This window comes from Agrilus planipennis, unplaced genomic scaffold (assembly GCF_000699045.2).
Source record: "Agrilus planipennis isolate EAB-ADULT unplaced genomic scaffold, Apla_2.0 scaffold399, whole genome shotgun sequence".
NCBI classification, from domain to species: domain Eukaryota; kingdom Metazoa; phylum Arthropoda; class Insecta; order Coleoptera; family Buprestidae; genus Agrilus; species Agrilus planipennis.
This window is the reverse complement of record NW_020442406.1, coordinates 83,397-107,645: the sequence shown is the minus strand read 5'-3', so window position 1 is coordinate 107,645 and position 24,249 is coordinate 83,397. Positions and strand designations below refer to the sequence as shown.

At 35.7% G+C, this 24,249-nt stretch overlaps 3 protein-coding genes across 4 annotated transcripts; 2 read left to right on the top strand and 1 right to left on the bottom strand.

Annotated features, from left to right (window-relative positions):
* Window positions 1–571: 571 nt before the first annotated feature.
* On the top strand, window positions 572–10,127 carry LOC108742722 (coiled-coil domain-containing protein 85C). Its single transcript, XM_025980146.1, has 6 exons — window positions 572–805; window positions 2,026–2,619; window positions 4,865–5,203; window positions 5,262–5,477; window positions 9,569–9,888; window positions 9,941–10,127. The coding sequence occupies exons 2-6, from the start codon at window positions 2,151–2,153 to the stop codon at window positions 9,986–9,988; spliced, it is 1,392 nt and encodes a 463-aa protein (XP_025835931.1). The 5' UTR covers window positions 572–805; window positions 2,026–2,150; the 3' UTR covers window positions 9,989–10,127.
* A 1,249-nt stretch (window positions 10,128–11,376) lies between these two features.
* Window positions 11,377–13,903, bottom strand: LOC108742719 (serine/arginine-rich splicing factor 7-like). 2 transcript variants are annotated; one of them, XM_018478019.2, is made up of 3 exons: window positions 13,153–13,903; window positions 12,930–13,082; window positions 11,377–12,013 (listed from the first exon to the last, which is right to left on the bottom strand). In XM_018478019.2, exons 1-3 carry the CDS (start codon window positions 13,491–13,493, stop codon window positions 11,854–11,856), a joined length of 654 nt encoding a protein of 217 aa, XP_018333521.1. In that variant the 5' UTR covers window positions 13,494–13,903; the 3' UTR covers window positions 11,377–11,853. The 2 variants fall into 2 exon arrangements, with proteins under 2 accessions (XP_018333521.1, XP_018333522.1); XM_018478020.2 differs by having other exon boundaries at window positions 11,920–12,331.
* Window positions 13,904–21,874: 7,971 nt separating this feature from the next.
* LOC108742721 (5'-AMP-activated protein kinase subunit beta-1) lies at window positions 21,875–23,156 on the top strand. Its single transcript, XM_018478021.2, has 2 exons — window positions 21,875–22,746; window positions 22,808–23,156. The coding sequence occupies exons 1-2, from the start codon at window positions 22,069–22,071 to the stop codon at window positions 22,952–22,954; spliced, it is 825 nt and encodes a 274-aa protein (XP_018333523.1). The 5' UTR covers window positions 21,875–22,068; the 3' UTR covers window positions 22,955–23,156.
* Window positions 23,157–24,249: the final 1,093 nt, after the last annotated feature.

The following is a 24,249-nucleotide window of genomic DNA, read 5'->3' as shown; positions in this document are numbered from 1 at the left end:
ATATTCTACTACTATTTATGTATGGACCACTTGTTCACAACATTTCATTTCTTGTACTTTTTCACTTACCTTTTTTAAAATTTCTTCCCTGCTTTCTTCTTATGAATGACAAATGATAACATCCAACTTTATATTTTCATTTTTTTCAAATACCCTCATTGATAACTACAGACAATTCCTATTTTTCTCTTTACGCGATTCGCGGTGGCGGACGCGACTTTTCAATGTTTACACGTGGTATTTCCCGATTTCTCCTCCAATGAAAGGCATTACAAATTATTATTATTATCGTTACCAATTTTAATAAAAACTTTTTTTGAACGTAGACAACCCTAATCACCCCAGTGCAAATAAAAGTTATGATAATATTTTTGATGATCGTATGCTGTTTTTCTTATGCAACCCACTTTACTAAATCTTTAAACGTTGCAAGCACTGCCATCTGCCAGGTTTAGTCTGCACCATTTTTGACAGGAGAGTGAGCACCGCATGATTGGTATCATGTCATTTTTGAGTCAATAAATATCTATGGTAGATAAAACATTTCGTCCCTTTCTTTTAGCCATATAGCAGTTGTAGCTGGTTGTAGCCATGTTGCTTTGCTCGGTGATTGCTTTATATTTTTCTATGGTGTATATCAATATTATATTTGTCATGTTAGTACGAAGTGCGTGACAACAATACAAATTATTGTCGTTCTATTATATATCGTAGATGGTTATTTATTTTTTAAATTGGAACTGTGAGTGAAGTTATATTATGAATGAATTATTGAACTGTATATATTCAAAACTATATTTAAAAGGTAAGTTGTGGTTCTGTTTTCGATTGAATGTATGCATACATACATATGTTTACAGAAACAGAATAATTGAAAATGTGTTCTCCAATTTTTAGTAGATGTTTCTGCTTTTTTGAACTACATGGTGCTATAAAATAAATAGATTATTTGTTTAATTTTAACAGGTATTACCTATCCAAATACATTTTGAGAAGTGATTCGAATATATGTATATATATATTATATATACATATATATTCGTTTATTTTGTTAATATTATACATTAATTATAATTAATTAATTAAAAATTAAAAGCACCTAGTAAAGTAATTGTTTATAATATACTACACCTTTGTAAGATATTTGGCGATTTGACGTACGTAAATTACGGTAATGGTGTAGCTTGTAGGATGTAATACAACAGTGTTGCAAGAGTATTCTAAAAAATAATTTATTTTTCAACACATACTTTTTTTCTTGAGAGATTAAGAGCTAATAAGGATGTGCTACTAATAATACAGTCTTGAAATAATTAGAAGTAATTTAGAAATAGATAATACTCTGATAATACCTACAATTTTCCAAATCAGGAGTTTTTTATTAGACTGATTTAGGAACTAAAATCAAAGTACATACATAAAAAAAAATAAATGCATATAAAAATAATAATTTAGCATTACCTTATCATACTTTCGATTTCTGTAGATTACCTATAATGTTATATCATCAAAATCGGTAGTAATGTGGGTAAGTGTAATGTTTTATTTTGTGTGTGGAACCAACAATTCGATTCTTTTGATGTACCCAAATTAGGGGAAGAAATAGAGAATAAATATTATGTAAAGTGGTTGTTTTACTTCTGGAAAGTAAATAAGGAAAATATTTATTGGTGAAGGGTTAAAATCGTCCACATAGTTTAATAGATATCTAATGAAACATGTAGGTATGTAGTATGTCTTAAAAGGCATGTGCTTCGTGCGTTTCCGGGTTGTTAAATCAGTAATCAGTAATAATATTAATATTTTAATTACAAAAATAATAAATGTCAATAAAACTATTATTTCAAAATCGAAAGCTTTCTACTTATTTAAAAATTGTCTATGATAAATTTTAATCAAAATCAATGTTTTAAAATCGTTTCTGTTTGCAATTCACCTACGATGTTGTTATTCTGGTTGTGTTAACATATGATGGTAATATATATGGAAGGATGGGCTACTTTCATGACCCAGTTTATGTTAAAGGCCTGGTGACTTCGTACGTGACACACAAGGACAATGCACAAACAACCAAGGTTGCATTTACAAGATAGTCGTTCTGTTAACTGAATGATTTTTGAGTGGTGTTTTATAAGAAATTTGGATTTAACATGTCCAACAAGAAACAACCTCAGTTTGTCTCGAAGCCGTCTCCCTCAGACACCGGTTCAAATACCGCTATTCCGCCCCGTTATCAACCGCCCCCATTGCCAGCATCCGGGACAGGAATACTCAAACATACTGCAATAAAAGATGCAAAACTATTCGTTCCTAAAGGCCAAGAAAACCTAAAGAATCCTTCAGATCCTGCGAATTCTAACAAGTATTATCCTACTGCAGTATCTGTTAAACAGTTTCACCCTTATCCAGTCGGAGGACCATCTCAAGCCCGTCCCAATCCTAGGACCTTCGAAGAGGATCTGAGGGTACATTCTCAAATTCATCAAGATTTGATTAGAAATCCTCCACAAAGATTGGATGAAGCTGGAATTCCACAGCATCCTCAAGATTTACGACTCCATCAGATCAGAGCAGGTGTTCGTGGTTTTACAGAAGAAGATTTTCATAGAATTACTCCAGGTAAAGTCAGTATTAAAATTCATTAAAGACATTTACAAACGGCAGTTCAATATTGTTTGCAGTTTACTTATTTAATCGTTTTATTTTATTTTTTTTTGAGATATTTAGTGTAATATTATATTATGTAGACAGGGGTCATTTTGATAGAAAATAAGGAAAAGGCAGATAGGTGGAAAGAATACCTAGAGAATGAAGATAGTGTAAAGATAGGTGAGCTAGGTTATCTCATAACAATAGAAGAGTTTAATATAGCATTTACTTATTTAATATAATAATAATAATTTAAATTAAAAAACTTACAGAAGATATAGATGGAATACAGGTGGAAATTCTAAAACATGCAGGACAAGAGCTTAAAGATCGTATGTTTAAGGTAGTTAGTCACATTTACGAAACGGGAAAAGTCCCGGAACGTGCTAGTAATCATACCTAAAAAGAGAGGCGCAGAAAGGTGCCAGACATTTAGAACAATTAGCTTAACTTCGCATGCGTCAAAAATCTTAACGTGAATTCTACAGAGAGGGATGAAAAAAGGACGAAAAAACTTAGGGGAAAATCAATTTAGGTTTAGAAGAAATAGAGGTACGCTGGAGGCCATTCTAGCTTTACAGGTAATAATAGAGAAAACGATACAAAAAAGAAATAGTGCGTACATAGGATTCGTAGATTTAGAAAAAGCTTTTGACTGTTAAATGGGACAAGATATTAAATATACTTAAAAATATAGGGATGATTTACAAAGATGGAAGAGTGATACTTAGTTTGTATAAAGAGCAACAGGCAGTTATAGCGATGGGGCTGCAACGTAGAGAAGTAAATATTAGGAAGGGAGTCAGACAGGGATGCACACTGTCACCGCTACTTTTTAATTTATACTTCGAAGACGCAATCAACGTCATTAAAAACAGTACAACTGAAGGGCTAGATACAGGGGCAAAAAATTAGTAAATTTAGATTTGAGTTGATATAGCAGTATTAGCATCTAATAAGGAGTTAGAGATAGCTTAAAAAAATGGAAGCGGTATTAACAAAACCGTATTGTATGAAAATAAATAAAAAACAAAAATGCTGTTACACGAGGGAAGGGAAAGAGCGAATATAAAGATGTGGCTGATTTTCGGTATTTAGGAAGTCAGGACTGAAGGAGTATTAGAGATATAAGACAGAGGATAGCGCAGGGTCGAGTTGCCTTCAATAAAAAGAAGTCACTCCTATGCCCGCGGGCAGTTAATTTTGAAATTCGAAAAAGATTGTTAAGTGTGTATGTTTGGAGCCCTGCGCTGTACGGGTGCGAAACATGGACAGTGGACGCGGCAGAAAAAAAATGTTAGAAACGTTCGAAATGTAGTGTTATAGGCAAATAATGAGGATACCGTGTATAGAGAAGGTTAAAAATTAAGAGGTATTAGAATGAATAGGAGAACAGAGGACTTTATCGAAGTCAATAAGAAATAGGCGAGATAGGTTACTAGAACACCTTCTCAGGTATGAAGGGCTAGTCAGAAGTATATTAGAGGCAGAAACAGGAGTTAAGGGGGGTAGAGATAGACCTAGATTAGATTATAATTCGCAAATAGTTAAGGATGTGGGATGTTCTAGAGGGAAGTGCGAAAATTAGCTCAGGATAGGAAGGAGTGGAAGTGCGTATCCAACTAGTCTTATTAGGACTGATGACTCTATGATGATGATTATGTAGTTAAGTTTTTATTATCTCGAAGTTAATTTTTGAAAAAACTACAGCTTGAAAATAATAATTTTATTGAGAGATTGAAGCGAGCAAAAATATCTAAATTTAAAAACGAAATTATAAAAAGATGTAACCTATATAAAACTATTGGGTTAAAAAAAGTTTACATGCTGCATAAACTATCGAGCACTAAACGCCTTATTACGTAAGCAATGTGCATGACATTACTACCTATCAATGCAATTTTGACAATATTGTAATTATGTTCTTGATTTGTTAATACATAGATATATCTTCCACAATTTAATTTCAAAAATGTTACTGTTCGTTATATTTTGAAATGCTCATATGTACATAAAACAAAGTATTACTATAAAGAAAACGTACAAAAAAATATTTATGAAGTTGTTTCTTGGTAGGAGAAATAACTGGTTTTTAAGGCATTTGTAAAAGAATCAATAGAGCAACTAAAATGTTAAATTATAACATGTAAGAATAATTAAAATATGGATGAAGTTATAGATGTAAACAAATGAACTAATTTGACAGTTTTTGTAGGCGATATGTTAAAGTTTGTTCGCAAAACTGATCCTCAAGCGGAACAAGCTCGTCATTTACAAATGCAAAATCTTCTTGCCGAACTTCGATCTTTAAAGGAGGCAAATGTGCGACTTGGAGATGATAACCAGGATCTGAGGGATTTGTGTTGTTTTCTGGATGATGATCGTCAAAAAGGGCGTAAATTAGCACGTGAGTGGCAACGTTTCGGTCGATACACAGCCAGCGTCATGCGCCAAGAGGTTTCTGCTTACCAAAACAAACTACGAGAATTAGATAATAAACAACAAGAACTAATTAAAGACAATTTAGAATTGAAAGAGCTTTGTCTTTATTTGGGTAAGAATATTTCGAAAGCAAAACAAAGATCCGATAATAATTTTTAAATTTGCGTTAGACGAAGAAAGGAGCGGGAGTAGTATATGTCCATCTTGCGGGAGCAGTACGACTGGAAATTTACGGGACGACGGAGATGGATCTAGTTCAAGTACAAATGCCGATGAACCCCAAGTTCCTCAGCAATTTAATGGAGGAACAAATCCACCCCGAAGAAGTGCTAGTCGAGAGCGAATTCTTCACGAAACTTTATCACGTCAAAGAAATACCTTGAATGGTAAGTCCATATTAAAAAAAAAGATTAAGTCTCTTTACAATTGGCCTTCCAGTGGAGAAGTGAATTCCGAACTTGTCATTGCTTTGTACTATACAGGGTGTTTCTGAAATATGTGAGAAGTCTGCAGAGGTGATAGGGCACTATAAAAAAATAAATAAACGTATTTGAAGGTACAGGCAAGGTCCAGCCCGACCCTGGTAAATCACGCGGAACAGAATATCGTATTAGGAGTAATTTCGAGTTTTGGGCGCACCTGTATAACTTGGCTGTTTATAAAATTAGAAGAAAAAAATAACAGTGCCGTCCGTCTAGGGACGCCCGAAAGAAGCAAAGCTTTGTAGAATAAAGCGTAGAAACTAAGCTTTAAAAAATCATAAAAAAAGACTTGAGGAGCAAAAAACCATTAAAATTGAAAAAAAAAATGAACAAATATATATATCGTCATCATTATCATCATAAGGTCGTCAGTCCTAAGGCACGTACCTCCACTCTTTCCTATCCTGAGCCAATCTTCGCATTTCCCTAAAACTAGAACAACCCACATCCTTAACTATTTGCGAACAGTAATCTAACCTAGGTCTACCTATACCCCTCCTAACTCCTGTTTCTGCCTCTAATATGTCTCTGACTAGACCTTCATGCCTGAGGAGGTGTCCTGCCAACTTATCTCGCCTATTTTTTATTGACTTCCATAGAGTCCTCTGTTCTCTTACTCTTTCTAATACCTCTTCATTTCTAACCTTTTCTATCCACGGTATCCTCATCATTTGCCTGTAACACCACATTTCGAAAGCTTCTAACCTATATATATCGTGTAACGGTAAAATCTGACGCTTAGCACGAATAGAGTGACCGCGAACGTTCGAATAGAAGCTTCGTTTCAAAACAACTTTTACGTCGTTCAGACACTTTTTGTATAAAAAAAAGTGGTGTCAGAAAAGTAAAAAAAAAAGGTTGGCTTCATATATTTCGTCCATATTTACATGTTGAGCTGTATTTAAAATAGTGTAGCATACTACTATCAGGGATGAACGAATGTTATTAATTCATATTTATTATAATGGGCGTTAAACATTATATGTAGTAATTGCTGACTTTTACATGCTCTATCGATGCAGCTATTAAGTTTTTATCGTTGTAGCTGCACACGTACGTACGAGCAGATTGTAAATTGTGGTTTTCGTAAAAAAATTGTCCTTTAATCACGCTACTGTACTTACGATTTCATATTTCATCTGGTTGTCACCCTCCAAAGCTTTGCACTTACTTCAGAAACACCCCGTAAACATCGTTATTAATTTGAATGTGTTTGATGTTATGATTTTTTTGATACAGTTTAATAATTTGGTCAGCTGGAGTGTGGATTTTTACCGTGAAATCTATTTTCATTTTCCAAAATATAGGTACTTTAACGAAAATATACAGTATGATAAAACTATAAGCTGTTCGTAGGGCATCAAAGGTGCAGGATATACGATAATTTTAATACTCAGCCTTGCTTGAAGTGTGGCAGATTGGGTCATAAAAAGTGTAAAAATGAAACAGAATGCCTCCGTTGCTTAGAAAATCGCAACACCAAGAATTGTACGAACATTAATATCATGACTCCTGCCTGGGTAGAAAGTAATCAACTATTTGGGACAAAATTGAAAGTTGATCATTATGTTTTTGACACTAAGAATTGTGAAATACTAAAAAAAAAACGATTAAAAAGAATTGTGATTGCAACAAAGTATTCAATATTATCTCGAGTACCTGATTTTCTTGGCGGCTATCAGTTTGGAACTCTAAGTAAAACGCCAGCATCGAATATTGAAAACAGGCAGCAACGTTATAAAGGGTGACACAAATGAATCTGGAATAACTCCCTCTGTGCGTGTGTATATGACAACTGACTTGGGTTATGCATCTGTAATTAACGATTAAAATACTTACAATGGTCAACTCTCGAAGTCAGATGATCTTATCATATGTTTGCTCAATGTGTAACGGCACAATGCTAATCACGCTGCCCTAAAAATGTTTATTAACACACAAGACAATTCAGTAATAATTATCTGCATTAAGACTTGGATTTTAATTATTACAAATATTTTTCATTCATTCATTAGAGAATTTACTGCAAGGGTAATATTAATCACGTTGATGGAGTGTGCATCTATGTTAGAGAAGACATTATAGCAGATGTGACCAATGAGAGATTCGAAAATTAACGTTTTGTGTGGGAGAAAAACCGGGTGCTGATGACTAAATAAACATACAACAAAAGCATACGTAATCCTAATACCTAAAATGTAGCATCGTGCTACAGTTGGCGTTTACTGCGCCATTTGTAGTATTTTCTAAAACGCACTGTTAAGACAGGTAAAAGTTGGTCTGTGTTCTGTCGGAGCTGCCTGCGACGCGCTGATGAGATCCAAAAACATCGAAATCGCGATCCGCGTCTGGCAGTTTCGACAGAATACAGACCACTTCAAATTATTTTAAACATACAAATGTCAAAAATCGTGTAATTCCGGCAGACTACAGCATTAATGCGCCTGGCGCTTGCTTTTGGTGTGAGACATAACAAGACCTTCAAGTAGTGACACTACGCGTTCATGCATAGACATTTGTTTTTTGCAAGATTAGGTATTTTTTAACTGACGCCCTTATGAATTATTAGTAATAGTGTAAAAAAGAATTTAATAAAATGCATTAATTATAGTAAGTAAATTAGCTAATTTTATTGGTCCTTAAGTAACAACATATATGATCCTGACTGTGCGATGGATAATATAATGAATCTTATGTAGGGTCGCATCTCGTCCATTAAAAAAGTGTCTGTGTTAAAGATAAAAGTTTAGCCAGAAGTAGATGGATCACGCCTGAACTAATAATTTCGTGTCAAACTAAACAATCTCTATATTTGATGATAAAACAGAATCTCAGACAAGAATATAAATAGTACCGCAAATTGCTGAGAAAATTTATTGTCCTGACTAAGACGTCCTTCAAGAGAAATGAAATTTCAAGGCGAGACTAAAAAGCTACAGCAATATATAAATAAAAAAAGAATTAGAAGGAAATTATATTCAATATTCATGACTTTTGGCTGCCACGATGACATTGTCCCGAAGGTTATTAATATAAGAGCGAATGAGGAGAGGATTAAAAGGGTCAGCCATACCAAATATCTTGGTGTAACTTTTAACACCAGAATGCGTTGACAACAAGACATTAGAGATTTGGTTAATAGAACAAAATATTTTATTTTCGGAGTGTAAAAGTGTAAGTGTGCCGGAGAGTGTGTTTGGTTGGTCATTTGAGGAAAAGTGGGAGATTTTCTGTAAGATAATGAGGAGGTTATAGCTAGAAGGCTGGCCGAGACGAAGGGGAGTTTGTTTTTAGGTTACATGTAATTCTACGTGGTGTGATTGTGTTATTTCCGATGGCTCTTTTAGTGTATCTAGTTTGTAGATTGTTTATATGTTCAGGTATTGGTGTGATTGGACGAATGAGATATATCCAATCTAGCGATTTTACGTAGAATTCGCCTTTCGGTTGTCAGAATTTTACGCGTGAAGTATCGCGAAGATGTGGTTAGTGAAACTGCCCGGTAATCTATTAGTAGTCTTAGGAATGTTGTATATGTAAAGAGTGTGTTCGTGTTACAATTTTTTATTTGCCCGTGTATTAATGAGATCAACTTAGCGCGGTTCTGAACTCTATCGAGTGTGTTATTAAGGTCTATTCCTGGATTAATGCTGTGTTTAATTTCCTTTTGAAGTATATTATATTAATCCAACATTTTATAGTTTTCCGTTAAAACATACCGGTGTAGTTTATTTATGTTTACTTGACGCAAAAAATTTCGGAGTAGTTTGACCATAGCTCCTTACTTCGCCTTTTTGCCCTTGAAATCTAAGATTATTTATTTTTGTTTTGTTATTAATATTTTTGAACTTCTAAATAGCTTATATCCTTCTTCGAGTTATTAAGAATGTTACTGTTAAAATTTTATGAAAATCGATCGGATAGTTTTTGAGATTATTCGTTACAACACTAACAGTGGCTTCTCTTTATATAGTAGATAACTGTTATGTTTTAAGATCAAACCATGCAATACGTACGAAATTTAGAACAGCAAATCAAGCAGCTGGAAGAAGAGAAGAAGGCGTTGACTGTGAAAATTAATAAATTGGCATCGGCTGTGGGTGATCCAGGATTGGTGATAACTCCACCAAATCAATCTGAAACGTCGAGTTTAAATGGACGCCCCGAGGCCGTTGTTAGGGCCCTCCAGGTTCTCGAACTGAGAGAACAGCTGGAACGGGAAGCTCGGGATATTTATGAAGTAGAGGAAAGAGGGGATATTGCTTCTCAAGATATGGACGATGGGGAAAAAGCTTTAGTTAGAGAAATGTGTAATGTAAGTAATGACCACAATAGTTAAATTTTTCTATATATGATGTTCATTTTAGGTTGTATGGAGAAAATTAGAAGAGGCACCCCCTCCACCAAGACGATAACGCTAACAGTAAATTAATATTTTTCCAGGATTCATAAATTCTTGCCTTTTGGTGTATATATTGAACGTTCAAAGTACGCAAAGTACACTTATTTATACGTTTATTTTTATAAAGTATTTAAATAAAATATTTTAAGCTCTTTTGTAACGTTTGTGGTTATTAAAAAATTATTTTATCTAAGAAAAATATTTTTATTGTATTCTTTTTGGAAGTTCATTTATTTCCCTTCTCTTACTTTTTCCATACTTTGTAAAAGTCAATTACTTATAACTATAAGATGTTGATCAGGTAAACAATAATTTAACCTAATAAGACAGAAAGAGAACTGAACGTTTTTAAAATTGATTACTGTTTACAGTCTTCAGTTTACCTTTTTTCCTCAACAGAATTTGTAGTTGTCATTTTACTGATAGGAAGTTTATTTTTTGTAAGATGATCTAGATACAAACTTCCTTATTAAAATAGTTAAACAAGAAAACAACATACTACTGGTATTTCTGAGCATGTGAGGTATAGAAACGCGTTTTTAGTTTCTTAAACGCTTTTATGCTTAATTATGGGTTTTAGTGTTTTATTTAGTTCACTTCTACCGAACTCCATTTTAGAACTAAGTAGTAAGTTCTTAGTCTTAATCATGGTCTCTGTTGAAACAATTACCAAATTTTTACAATTAATTAATAAACAGTTTTGATTAATACATATTGCCAAAGACCAGAACGCATATGCTGTAACATTCTGGAACGACCANCATTCCTCTATTTCTTCTAAACCCAAATTGATCTTCCCCTAATAGTTCTTCCGCCTTTTTTCCATCCTCCTCTGTTCAATTCTAGTAAAATTTTTGACGCATGGGAAGTTAAGCTAATTGTTCTAAATGTCTCGCACCTATCCGCGCCCCTCTTTTTAGGTAATGTTACTCCTACGTTCCGTTTATAATCCTCTGGGACTTTCCCTGTCTCGTAAATGTGACTAACTAGCTTGATGCTATTACTACTTTGAAATTTTGAAATATGTCAAGAACTACAATTTTTATGATCGGGCCCATTACAATAACTTTTCTATAATCTGGAAATTGCAAATTTTTCAAAAATTAAATAACCCAAAAATTATTTACAGCAACTTTCCAATAAAATTTTAAGTAAGCCATTAGAAATCATGCCCTTTCATAAAACCTTTTTTATTATGTTAGTTTCAATGGTTTTAAAAATAATGGGGGATACCATATTTTTAGTTCACATTAAGATCCTCACACGACTTAAAAAGGTTTGCCGAATTAAATCGACTGAATAATATGACAAACAATATTTTCTTACGAAAAAGTTCTGTCTGTTAATATGAAAATATAAAATTAGCAATCGCTTTATTTAACTTGATTAAATAAAATATAATTACGTATTTATGTTGATATTTATTGACATACAAACCAATAGTTACACTAACAATCAATATCCACCTATTTGTACTTCTATGTGACGTACATATACAATCAATGTACTTAATTTTCAAAATATTTGGTCTCGATTGATAGCGTGAACGCCACAACTACTATAATTACAAACATGTAAAATCATTTGCCATTTATTATACATCAGAATTAATTACTCCATGCTATCAGTGGCATAAGTAATTGGAAAAAAGACAAAAAAAATACACAATGATTGCGCATTTCTAATGAATATGTCGACTAAATAAAACAAAAAGCGATATTAATAAGCACGAAATAGACATGAATAAAAATCGTCTTTCTATTGTCCCTTATGCCATTGAATAATTGAAATAAAAAAAGAACATTAATATAATAATTTTTTTTTTCTAAATTATGGTACTTAATTGTTGTTGAACGAAGAAGCAATCGTATTTTTGTTTCAATAGCGGTGTCTTCTGCCGCCACTTCTTCGACGATCGTAGTCGTAGTCGTCGTACCTCCGGGACGAGTGTCTACGTCTTCCGTAGTCTCGGCCGTAGTCGCGGTCGTAGTCGCGATCCCGTCTGCCTGATCGTCTTCTAGAACCTCTGGAATCGTAACTAAAAAGACCATATAAGTCAGCGCATCGCATTCCCCCCGCTATCCCGCGGGACCCCGACGCGCAACACACAGAGACAGACAACAGAATAACGTGCGCGCGGCGCAAGTGCCATTTTATTTTATTTTTTGCATAAATTCGGCCCAGCTTTGTTTGTTTGACCGACAGACTGATTGACTGATCAATTGATCAATTGATTTTCATAATCGTGATTGTGTGTATTTGTTTGATGCCCACATTGCGCTATATTGAAAACCATGACAATATCCATCTATAATGAACAACCAAACCATTTAAACTATACCATAATACCATAAGCCTGATAAACCACAAACACAATTAATTGTTGAACCAAAGCTATGGCTGGGTACAAAGTACACCTGTACATCTGACAGGTGTATTATATTAATACTTCAACGACATTCGTCAATACTTAAAGACATTCTAAGCTTTCAGTAATTTATTCTCTTATCTTCTTTAACTGGAGGAGTAATTTAAAACTCAATTGTTTTGACTACAGCACTCTTCTGCATATATATTTACAATTGATAAAATATTTAGGATAATTAAAGTTAATCCAAAACTTTAAATGTTTTTGATTTCATTTGAACTATTCTGAAGGAAAATTACTGAAAGCTTTCATAATTAATTATTATAGTATAGTAAGAGTTCGATTAAATACATATTTCATTACAGTAATTAAGTATTAGCATTCAAATGTTAAGTTATTTTATAAAAAAGTTTGGAAAATATATTCTTATTACATCAATGTTCGATAAAATTATCAGAAGTTCTCAAATGTTGACTGATAAAACACATTGTTTTATTTATTTATTTGATTTCTCATTTCATTAGTACTAAAATATTATTTCCTTCATGCATTTTAATTGAACTCTAAATGAACAAAACATAATTACCTTTTGCCTCCATCTAAATCCGGGCAATCTCTGTAAAAATGACCAGAATAACCACACTGATAACATCGCATATTGGGATGAAATGATCGTCTTCCTTGGCCCCGTGTTCTTGGTCGGGCATGGGTTACTCGAATTCTGCTTCCGCCAACACTCCTAATGTACCATTTTTAATTGAATAAATAATCACAAGACTATGTTTAACAAATAATGATATTTAACTTACACTCCATCTGTCCCTTTCAGAGCTGCAGCAGCACTCTCTTTAGTTTTATAGACAGCAAATCCAAACACAGGTGAACTGTGGGTCATCCACAGTTCCTTAAGATTGCCATATTGGGAAAATAATTTTTCCAAATCAGATTTTCTAACTTCATCTGCAATGTCAGCTATGTGTAGTCTGTACTCATCCCTCTCACTGCTGTTACTTCGTGATCGCGAACGCGACTTTGAGCGGCTAGATTTGCTTGATAAACTGCGACTTTTTTTCTTGCCATTTTCCTTGCTTGTATTTGAATTACTTCGACTTCGGCTTCTACTCGATCGAGGCGATTTATCTTCTCTCATTGTGGAATCAATTTTGAATTCTCAAATCAACGTTTGGTTAAAATTGTTTTTGTTTTAAACAATTTGCTGCAGCCAACTATGTTTAATGTATTTTGCCTTGAAGAAATAATTATCTTATCTGGGTAGTTATATCACCAATTCACCAAAGTAAAATAATTAGGTGCGTAGCTTAAAAACAGATTGAAAAATAGCTCACACAAGCACGAGTTATTTACAAAAAAAACTTGTCTACAAAATCTATTTGACCGTTCGGTTCCACTTATAATTAATATGTAATCTACAACCAATTAATGTAAAGGATTATCGATAAAGCTAACGTTATCTAACGTAAATACGACACTACATTAACAAGCAATTAAATACAGGAATGTGTGCTGACGTACACCTTTCCTATTGCCATAGACCCTACTACTTCCTACCATAGACAAGAGAGTTTTATAGATGAATAACTCGAGCGCTATCTGTTATGATAGGTCAATATTAGAAGAAAACGGCGGGAAATGTAAATGGGATTCAGTTTTGTTTTAAGTTAGAATTTGTCATATACCATTCTATTTACAAGAAGAAGATGGTTTGTTTCTTCTTGAATATAGATTGTTACATGTCAAATTGTAACTTAAATTGTAACTGTGAAGGAATAAGAGTAATGTCATTTTTGATCACTTATATACATTCGTATACATAAGCATGTCTATAGTGCTAGCTGCTAATCGCAATTGTCTTTTTCTACTTATTTGCTAAAAAATCAAGATAATCCTCTAAAAACTATTGTAGTCGTTTGTAAGTGAATGATAATAACATCGAACGTTTTGAGTGCTGAAGATGATTAATTATTACTGTTATATGTATATTCTATTATAAAGCTGCCTGAAATATTATTTATTCAATATTTATGTTAATAGTCTTGCGATTTTTAATGTCTAATTTTTACTATTTTTTTTACGGATATGCTTAGAGTTATATACGTCACTGCCAGGTATTTTTTATACATATGCAAAAATGCTCAATCCACCGATTCCTGATTGGACTCCTATCTCGGCCTTAAACCATAGATAATAGATCTACAAAGGGTAATAGATGGTCAACTCGAAATGCGCCGATTTGCGCGCCCTCCGGCAGGTGTAGTCAATACTACATAAAAAAGGCGCGCACTTTAAATTTGTTAGTTACTTATTGTTTTTCGTAATGTATAAGTTAAAGTGAAAAATGGATAAGAAACAATGTATTTTCCTTTTTTATAAAAGAAAAGACATTGTCTCTTTTGTAAAAAAGGAAATACATTGTTACTTGTCCATTTTTCACCTTAACATAAGAATTTGGGAATTTTAAAGTGTAAAAGTAATAATAAGTGAAATAGTAAAAAAAATTTATTGAATGTTAACAAATACACTTGTACAANTTCTTGACGTCCAACAAGCCTTTGACCGAGTCTGGCACGAAGGTCTTATTTCCAAACTCATCGCCCTTAACATCCCACACTTTCTAGTTGGGGTTATCAGGTCCTTCCTCACAGACAGAAGCCTTCGTGTCCGCGTTGGCTCTGCTCTTTCTGCCAGTAAACCCGTCACAGCCGGTGTCCCACAAGCCTCCGAACTATCCCCTATTCTGTTTAACCTGTTTTGCGCGGACATGCCCTCCAACACTTCAATTCTGACTGCCCTGTACGCTGACGACATTGCTATCATAAACTCTTCAAGTACCATTCTCCAATGCACAGCAAGAATCAATAGGTTTCTACCCCAACTCCTAAACTGGTATCGGAAATGGAAACTTTCCATTAACGAGACCAAATCGGAGGCAATCTTCTTTTCCCGTAGGCTCCGAAAACCTCCTTCCATCATTGTCAACAACCGCCCACCTCTGTCACGTACCTAGGCGTCGTTTTAGACAGATGCCTAAACTGGCGGCCCCACATTAAAGCGATACGCAACAAGGCTCTGGGTGCATTCATCGCATTTAAACCTTTCTTTCGTAACAACACCATCTCCCAACAGACCAAAATCCGTGCGTTTAACGCAATTATCACGAGCATTTGCTCCTATGCCATTCCCGTCTGGGGCTGCGCCCTTCCCCACCACCTAACACCTTTGCAAGGTACATACATGCGGATTCTTCACTCCGCACTAAACTACCGGTGGTTCGTCAGAAACACCCAAATTCTGATTGAAACCGGTTTATCTTCTCTCCCCGAGGCTGCAATCACATTCGCGGCAAATCTCCGGGCCTCAGTGTCAGGCCACACAAACCCCACCATTTCGGCACTCTCCAACTTCGCACCGAAACCCAACGACCGTTTCCGAAGGCCCTGTCACCTTCTACAATGAGCCGCCCTCTTCCGCTCAAATCTATCTCCTAGTTTTGCTTTTTAGCGCGAGTGTCCACCCACCACCTCCTTCCGTTTCCATCCCAATACTCCCGTCCACCAACACTCTTAGCCGATTTCCCATCTCAACCCTATCCCTAATCCCCAGCTTTCCACTTTTCTCCCAGGGATGAACAATCCACAGGGTTTACCTCCCCTCCTCGAGCATAATCTAAACAAAAAAAAAACCACAGAAGGTCAGTCGGCTACGTCTTTAGCTACTGGAAACCACTAGTCGGCTACGCCTTTAGCCACTACTTCTCGTCGGCTACCCCTTTAGCCACGAGGATCCACGACGACCTATTACGGCTGGGCAGAATATATTGTTGACCTTGGATAATAAATTTGTCCAGTCACGGACAGTTGTAATGAACGCCTGTGGATAAAGCTGTGGTCGTTTCGGTGATAAAAATCGATATGTAGTACGTGATTTGGTCGAGCGCAGAGTGTTTGTCACACATTCTCCACCGGCCAGTACTCATCACGACTATATTGGTCACCCTGCGGACTACTAAACTAACAACATCGTCAAGATCAACGTGACGTCCAACCTTGCCACAAGACGCCGCCGTTCACCATGTCCCTTGACCGACTAGCCGTCAAATTGTCACACTTCGTGCCGTTCGACATCGAATTTTGGTTTTGTATGGTCGACCGCAGTTTTGAGGCCTACAGAACTACGTCCGAGTCCACGAAATTTGGGTATGTGCTAAGCAATCTTGACCCTCTATGCGGCGTAAGTGCCCGATATCATAGTCAACCCCCCGGCGACTGAATCATATACCACCATCAAGGCAGCACTCATTCGTCGGCGGGGCATCTCCCAAGAAACACGAATGAAACAACTCGAGCCAGGAGATTGGGGGGATAGGAAACCCACGCAATTTCTGCATCATCTATGCGATCTGGTCGTAACCACTATGTCGGACAACTTACTGCGAACCATTTGATCAAGTCGTCTCCCGCTTAATGTTCAAGCCATTATCCCAACTATGCGGGACAAAGGTCTGGATGAAACAGCAGAGGCAGCTAATTGCATCATGGAAACAATCCAAACGTAAACCATAGCCGCAGCTAATCCCACGACCAGTTCTACTTCGGAAACCATTCAAACCTTAACCCACGCATGGTGGGAAAGTTGAAGAACCAACCCCGTTCTATTTACGCAGTTTTTTACCCCGATAACGTTCCAACCATAATATTAGGATAAATGGTCAAAGGCAAGGCGCATGTACACATCCAACCATGACGGATGACAACAGGAAATCAACCAGGAAACCACGTATGACAACGACTGAGGTCCACACAGGGCATCGATGCCTATTTGTATCAGACGCCAGAAATTTCCAGTCGACACCGGCGCTGACATCTGCATGTATCCCAAGTCACTAATACCTGGACCACGTTAGAAATCCACGTTCACGCTACAAGCAGCAAACAGCACCAACATAGCGACTTATAGTACCATTGTTTCCCATGGCGTTTCATCATAGCTGACGTCACGAAACCAATCATCGCTGCAGATTTTCTTACACACTACCAAGTGCTGGTACACTTAAGCAACCAACGACTCCTGGATCGACTCACACATCTCACCACCTCTGGTCAACTAATCAGCTGCAGCTAACTTCCGTCACGAAACCGACCACTTCCGCATACCACAAAGTATTTCAACATTTCCCCTCATTAACTCCACCCAACGTCCAAATCATCTATTCCAAAAATTCAACAAGGGACTATGTTAATACTACCCCCACTCCACCGGTAACATATAAACCACGACGATTAGATCCGTTTCTCTGCAGCCAAGAGAGAATTTAAAACGTTGGTGCAGCTAGGTATTGCACGTCCCTCCTCCAACCCCTGGGCATCGCCACTACACATGGCCCCAAAGAAAGACGATGAATGGCGCTCATGTGATTACCGAACGCTTAACGCTAGAACAATCCCAGACAGATATCCTGTACACAACATTGGTGACTTCAGACATGCATTGGCAAACATGACATTTTTCTCTACGATCAATCTAGTTCGAGCCTATAACCAAATTCCAGTTACCGAAGACATTCCAAAAACAGCAATTACAACACCGTTTGGTTTGTTCGAGTTTCCGTATATAAATTTTATTTATTCGCCTGCATTACTACGATATATTACTTAAATGCAATTTTGGTAAACGAGAAGTATCTTTTCTAGGTTATTCTGTCTCGGCAAATGGAATACGTCCTTTGCCCGACAGAGTAACAGCAATCATCTATTTCCCGAAACCTACTACCGCAAACAATTGTCACGATGCCTGGTTCCTGCCCAATATGCTGCCGGCACTCATTCTGCTTTGAATGAACTTCTGCTGGGAAAAATTAAAGGAAATGCACCACTACAGTGGAATTCCACAGCCAACGAGGCATTCAATTTAAGTAAGAAGCAACTGGCGCAGACTATTCTACTGCACCATCCGCAACCAGATGCTACTTTTGATATCGAGCATCACTCATGCAAACAACATATCAACGCAGATACACTATCCCGGAGACCTTGCGTGGAAAACCTCAATCATTGTTCATCTGCGGAGAGGGAGGAAGAATTTACATCAATCTGTTGTAATCTAACCACCGTTCAGCCTGACGGATCCTGAAAAGTTAAAGAATTAATCGAAGAAAGACGAAGATATTGGCCCAATACTGAGATGGAAACAAGCTACTACTTCAAGACAATCGTGAGCCACCTAAGTCAAGCAACGAAAAGTTGTTGGATCCAGTGGACTTCCCTTATGTTGGACCACGGCGTTTTGAAGAGAATGTGGGAGAATTCAGATGGAATCAAAGACAAACTCCATGACGAAGGACATTTCCGCATCACGAAGATTCTGGGGAAGGTGCGCGAGCGATTTTATTGGCTACGAAGTCGAAACGATATGAAAGACTAGTGCAGGAAATGCCTGACATACACCGCCAGTAAGGTACCGAAAACAAGAAGTCGTGGACGAATGCAGCAATACAACGTACGAGTATCATTCGAGAGAATTGCAGTTGACGTAGTAGGACCATTGTTACCGACAGAACTCGGTAACCGATACATCTTGGTAGTCATGGATTACTTTAGTAAACATATGCGATATCGAATCAGGAAGCACACACCGTTGCTGAGAAGCTTGTCAATGGCTGAATTAGTCGATATGGAGTACAACTAGAATTGCATTCCGACCAAGACAGGAACTTCGAATCGGCTTTGTTCAAGAACATTACTGAACTAATGGGCATTACTAAATCGCCCAGGCAAACGGCGATGCCCGATATGTCGAACTCGTATTCCTAAAGTTGTTATAACCATCTTGCAATTTGTCCTTTTGGACTCCAGTTTTGCTTCGTTAGCTCTAGTCGTGACAGGCATGTAATATCTTGATTTCTTTTAAAATGTTCGATGAAAATCTTCGATTTTAGTAAAATCGTTCTTCTTTCTTATCAAGCTTCCCAATGCTGTATAAGTTGTTAGGGTTATGTGTAATCTGTGAAAACTTCCAAAAAATTCGATGAAGTCGGATTCGTTCTTCTCTCTTCGGGACCTTTCCAACGAAGTATGGTTTGTTGGGGGTACGTCAGGATTAATAGTAACTTCGATGGAACTTTTCGATACCGTCAGCTTCGTTCTTTCTTCAAGAGCTTTTCAATTTCTTCAATATCTGACTTGTTAGGGTTACTCGAAGCCAATGGAAACTTACAGAAAGTTATATAAAATTCTTTAATGACGTTAGATTCATCTTTCTCTCTTCGAGAACTTTCAAGCTTCTATAAAATTGACCAATGGAACGCTCTGAAATGTTCGATTCAATTCTTCAAAATCCTCAGTTTTCCTTTATCTCACTCCTATCACCACGATACAGGTTTAAAACACAAACAAATGTGTAACAAGAGACGCGTAAATTGCCTTGTTCAATTTAACTTAAGTAATTCCAATTTAACTTTTTCAAACACTACGTCGTTATTTCAATTTACATACTTCAATTAACTCGTGGCACTTAGGACTGCACCTAGTCAAAATTGCTCCGAAGTTCAGTCATGCCAATAAAAACAATTAGGAAACTCCAAGCCAGTCCAGTACAGCAAAAAGATTAATTTTCCTTAGTAATTTGAAAGAGATGATTTTACTCACAGTTACAAGTGTTTTTTCCAGTTTTTCAAACAAGAAGGGCTAATGATTTCCATTACAATAAAGCCTAAGTGTTTCCAACAACAATTAGGGCAACAAATCAGGCTCTTGTTCCAAACAACAGGCTAAGCGTTTTCCATTAAACCAAGGCAGAGAACAAGATGTACAGAGCAAAATATGATTAAATTCATCTCACCATTAGTGTTGTGATGTAGGATTGTCATTAGATAAACCAAAAATTAGCACAGCGCCGCAATTAAGAGTTTAGGGTTGTCGTTCGACAAATCTGGTAATGACTAACCAGCAACAGTTTAGGGTGTTACACAGCACAAGTACAAAATGTACATCTGTCTAATACAAAAGAGATGCCTTCGTAATTGGGATTTACTCACATCGGTGCCGCGGAAAGAATGCAGATAGCAATCACTTTTCTTTTACAAATCAACCAAATAGTAAGAAATTATTGGTATAATAAAGAACAACTTCCTGGTTAACAATTTTTTTTTAAATATCGATTTTCTTTTTAGACCAGAGGTCATTTTCAACAAATTCCAGAATTTACTCATTTTTATTCTTGTTTCAACGACTCAACCGAATGTTATGTAAGAATTTACTTATACATATACACATCTCGAAATTATGTTATGATGCTATTCATCATCATCATCATAAGGTCGTCAGTCCTAAGACTGGTTGGACACGTACCTCCACTCTTTCCTATCCTGAGCTAAACTTCGCATTTCCCTANATCACTGCAGTGCAAATAAAAATAATGATAATATTTTTTATGATCGTAATGCTGTTTTTCATATGCAACCCATTTTACAAAATCTTTAACCGCTGCAACACCGCCATCTGCCAGGTGTAGTCACTACTATTTTGACAGGAGGAGTTAACACCGCATGGCCTTAAACCATGAAAGAGAAAAGGCAAAGGGCTCGTTAACATTCATATTGGACTATCGCAGAAAATGAAGCCCAAAACATCGAATGTCCACCATTTTTTGGAGGCAAACATTGAAGGTGTCACCCAACGACTTGTCACCACGTTTGTTTTGTGTATTTCTGAGCGATTTATGGATGAAAAACATTAATGTTAGTTGGCGCATTGGCGCGTAAAGCCAAAGAGCCCGGGTTCGATTCCCGGCGGGGGTGTGACAACAGCAACAAATTTTTCCTCATTAATTTGAGGAAGTGTGTAGTGGGCAAAAAAGAATTCAAGAAATTAATTTTCAGAATAATATTTCATATTAATGTTAGTATTTGTAATAATGGTTAACTGTTCTACTTATATTTCATAGAGTCGAGGTAATAAAATGAGCCGCAAATTACATTTCACATGTGAATTCTTATAGTTAAAGAATGCATTTCATAACTTCGAAAATAAATCATAGTATACGTATGGCTCTTTTTGTAAATGTAAATTTACACAAACGCTACTTATTCTGTTTTGGTGGTAACTGACTTCACATTATCTATGCTTCACATCTACACAGTTACGAATACCCTTTCTTTTATAATGATCTACACCATCGACGTTTACTAATGGACATGCCTTAGCGGTCAGAATTGTGGTACAACAAAAAAAGAGATGGAACGAAGTTTCGGACAATATCCATCTCTCTCACGATAGTGCGTAAGTGTGTCATGAAAGATATAGTACTAGTCCGAAACCTTACGCCATCTCCCTCACTTTTCGAGCCAAGAAATTATTAAAACGACATACGCATAGATAATAGATATACAAAGGTAAGACATACGGCTAAGGCACGTCCATTAATATATGTCTATGATCTACACATTGTTGTCTATGGGTCATCTGGTTATATGTTGGTTACCCTGATTACTATCTAGTTACATTTGACGGTTTCAGTTTAAGTGGTATATCTAATTTTTCAACAGTTTATTAAATTGTCTATCTATTATCTATGTTGTCTATGTTTATTGAACGTCAAGACAGAAAGTAGAAAAATATAAATAAAATAGAAATAACATGAGAAATATAAAGGAATAAGGATTATTGTGTTAAAAAGTCGAAGTAAAGCGTAGACAGGTATATCAAATAAAAATGGGAAATGCAGCTAGTGGTGGAAATGTTTCAAGAGAACGTCAGAAATCTGGAGAAATCATACCATCATCACCTTGTAAGGATGGGGCCTTCGTTTTTGACAAGAAATTAGAAAATAAGCTCGTTTTCCAGGGTTCTCATGATGATGACGAACCGTATTTTACTAAACCGGTGTCTCAGGATTTATCTTATGATGGTCCAAGACCCAGGTCAAATACAATTTCAGAAGGTACCACTAAAATTGATACTAACGAGAAAGCACTGCCCACAGTTTTTCGTTGGGAAGGTGGTGGAAACGAGGTATATATTTGCGGGACGTTTTCAAACTGGAAAACCATACCGATGGTTAAAAGTCATGGAGATTTTGTAACCATAATAGATTTACCAGAAGGAGAACATCAATATAAGTATTTTGTTGATGGAGAATGGAAGTATGATCCTTGTCTTAAAGTTGTCGAAAGTGATGCTGGAACAAAAAATAATGTGGTATCAGTAAAAAAGTCTGATTTTGAAGTTTTTCAAGCTTTGGCTAAAGACAGTGAATCACAGAAAGCTGATATGCAAACTGAATATTCACAAGAAATTCCTCAGAATAAACCATGGGAGAAAGTATCAGGCCCCCCTATTTTACCACCACATTTACTTCAGGTTATTTTGAACAAAGACACTCCATTATCTGTAAGTATGAACAATTGTATAGTTTGAAGTACATTTTTATTACTATAAAATTGTTTCATAGTGTGAACCAACTCTTTTACCAGAGCCAAATCATGTTATGTTAAACCACTTATATGCCTTGTCAATCAAGGATGGCGTAATGGTTTTAAGTGCTACACATAGATATAGAAAGAAGTATGTTACTACTTTGCTTTACAAACCCATTTAACTGATTCTGTTTGTTTTGTCTGCAAATTGTTGCTTGTTTATTTTGTTTTTATAGATGTGAAATTTTTACAGTTTATCTTGTCATGTTGACTACGTAAATTTTGAGGTGTCATATTTTTAAGAAGCAATGTATATTTTATTAGTGAAATGTAAATATAGCTTTAAAAAAAATACAATAAAAACTTGTTCATTTATACGACTAATTTTGTTTAGTTTAATATTTTTTTTTAATAATTCATTAAAACAAAAAAAGCAATAAAGTACTACGGAACTTGTCTAAAATTTAATTCTTTAAGGGCCTTATGAGTGGTTTAAACAAATCGTTTTCGAACTAGGCAACCTCTTTTACAAAATAGCAAGAGAGGTCTGTTTAGTGCAGCTCCCTTGTAACAGTCTATAAGGGTAATATATTATAATGGCTATAGATTGTTTGGGTCATCTACTTGCTTATATATTAATTATACGTATAGTATCGTTTCATGAATTTCATTGACCAGGACGTAAACACTGCACGAACTAGCTGAAGAAATAAATTGGTAGCAATGTTGTTTACCCTTTTGCCTGACGAAAAATCAGCACAAAATCTAACCTGTGCCTCATTCTAACATTTTTATTTTATTAAGATTACAGTCATTCAAGTTGATAGCTTCATGTCTCATGAACATTTTTTAATTTGGGTTTCTTAAAAAAGTTATTTGAAAAATGTTATGCATAAATTAGTGAAAAAATGTTAACTTTTACGCAAAAAGTATTGTTCTTGTATATTCAATAATTTTTCTCAATATTTAATGCGAAATATGCGTATAAACAAGTAAAACCAATTTTTTGGCAGGTAGGTAGATTGCAAGAGTTGGAAGAGTATCTTAATGGCCTACAATGCGCTTCTTATAAATTAAATTTTCGTTTCTGTTTTTACAAATAAAAAACGTTTCTCATCTGTCTAAAAGTTACTGAAACGGGATCGCTTATGCGAATTAATTAAACATAATTCCTTCTGCGCGACACGTTACATTTACGCGGATTTCACTGCACGCCTCGTATCATTATTGAAATAATTATTCTATATTCCTTATCAAGTAATATCATTTATTAACACATGAGACTATACAAATTTCATTAAAAAAATGAATAAAAAACAACTATAAAATGATGTTTTTTTTTCGTTCGATTTTTTATAATGTCTTATTTGTTAATAAATATTATTATTTGATAAGAAAAAAATAGAATAATTATATATAGGACAGAGAAAAACGGAACGAGGCACGGAAAGAAGGCGTGCAATGGAACATGCGCGCC

Bases quoted from the DNA above. Each gene is read 5' to 3' on its own strand.
- LOC108742722 (XM_025980146.1), top strand. From the start codon at position 2,151: ATGTCCAACAAGAAACAACCTCAGTTTGTCTCGAAGCCGTCTCCCTCA. The intron at 2,620-4,864 runs GTAAAGTCAGTA...CAGTTTTTGTAG, and splicing joins TTTTCATAGAATTACTCCAG to GCGATATGTTAAAGTTTGTT. The intron at 9,889-9,940 runs GTAAGTAATGAC...TGTTCATTTTAG, and splicing joins TAGTTAGAGAAATGTGTAAT to GTTGTATGGAGAAAATTAGA.
- LOC108742719 (XM_018478019.2), bottom strand. From the start codon at position 13,493: ATGAGAGAAGATAAATCGCCTCGATCGAGTAGAAGCCGAAGTCGAAGT. The intron at 13,083-13,152 runs GTAAGTTAAATA...ATGGTACATTAG, and splicing joins CTGAAAGGGACAGATGGAGT to GAGTGTTGGCGGAAGCAGAA. The intron at 12,014-12,929 runs GTAATTATGTTT...TGGTCTTTTTAG, and splicing joins GATTTAGATGGAGGCAAAAG to TTACGATTCCAGAGGTTCTA.
- LOC108742721 (XM_018478021.2), top strand. From the start codon at position 22,069: ATGGGAAATGCAGCTAGTGGTGGAAATGTTTCAAGAGAACGTCAGAAA. The intron at 22,747-22,807 runs GTAAGTATGAAC...ATTGTTTCATAG, and splicing joins ACAAAGACACTCCATTATCT to TGTGAACCAACTCTTTTACC.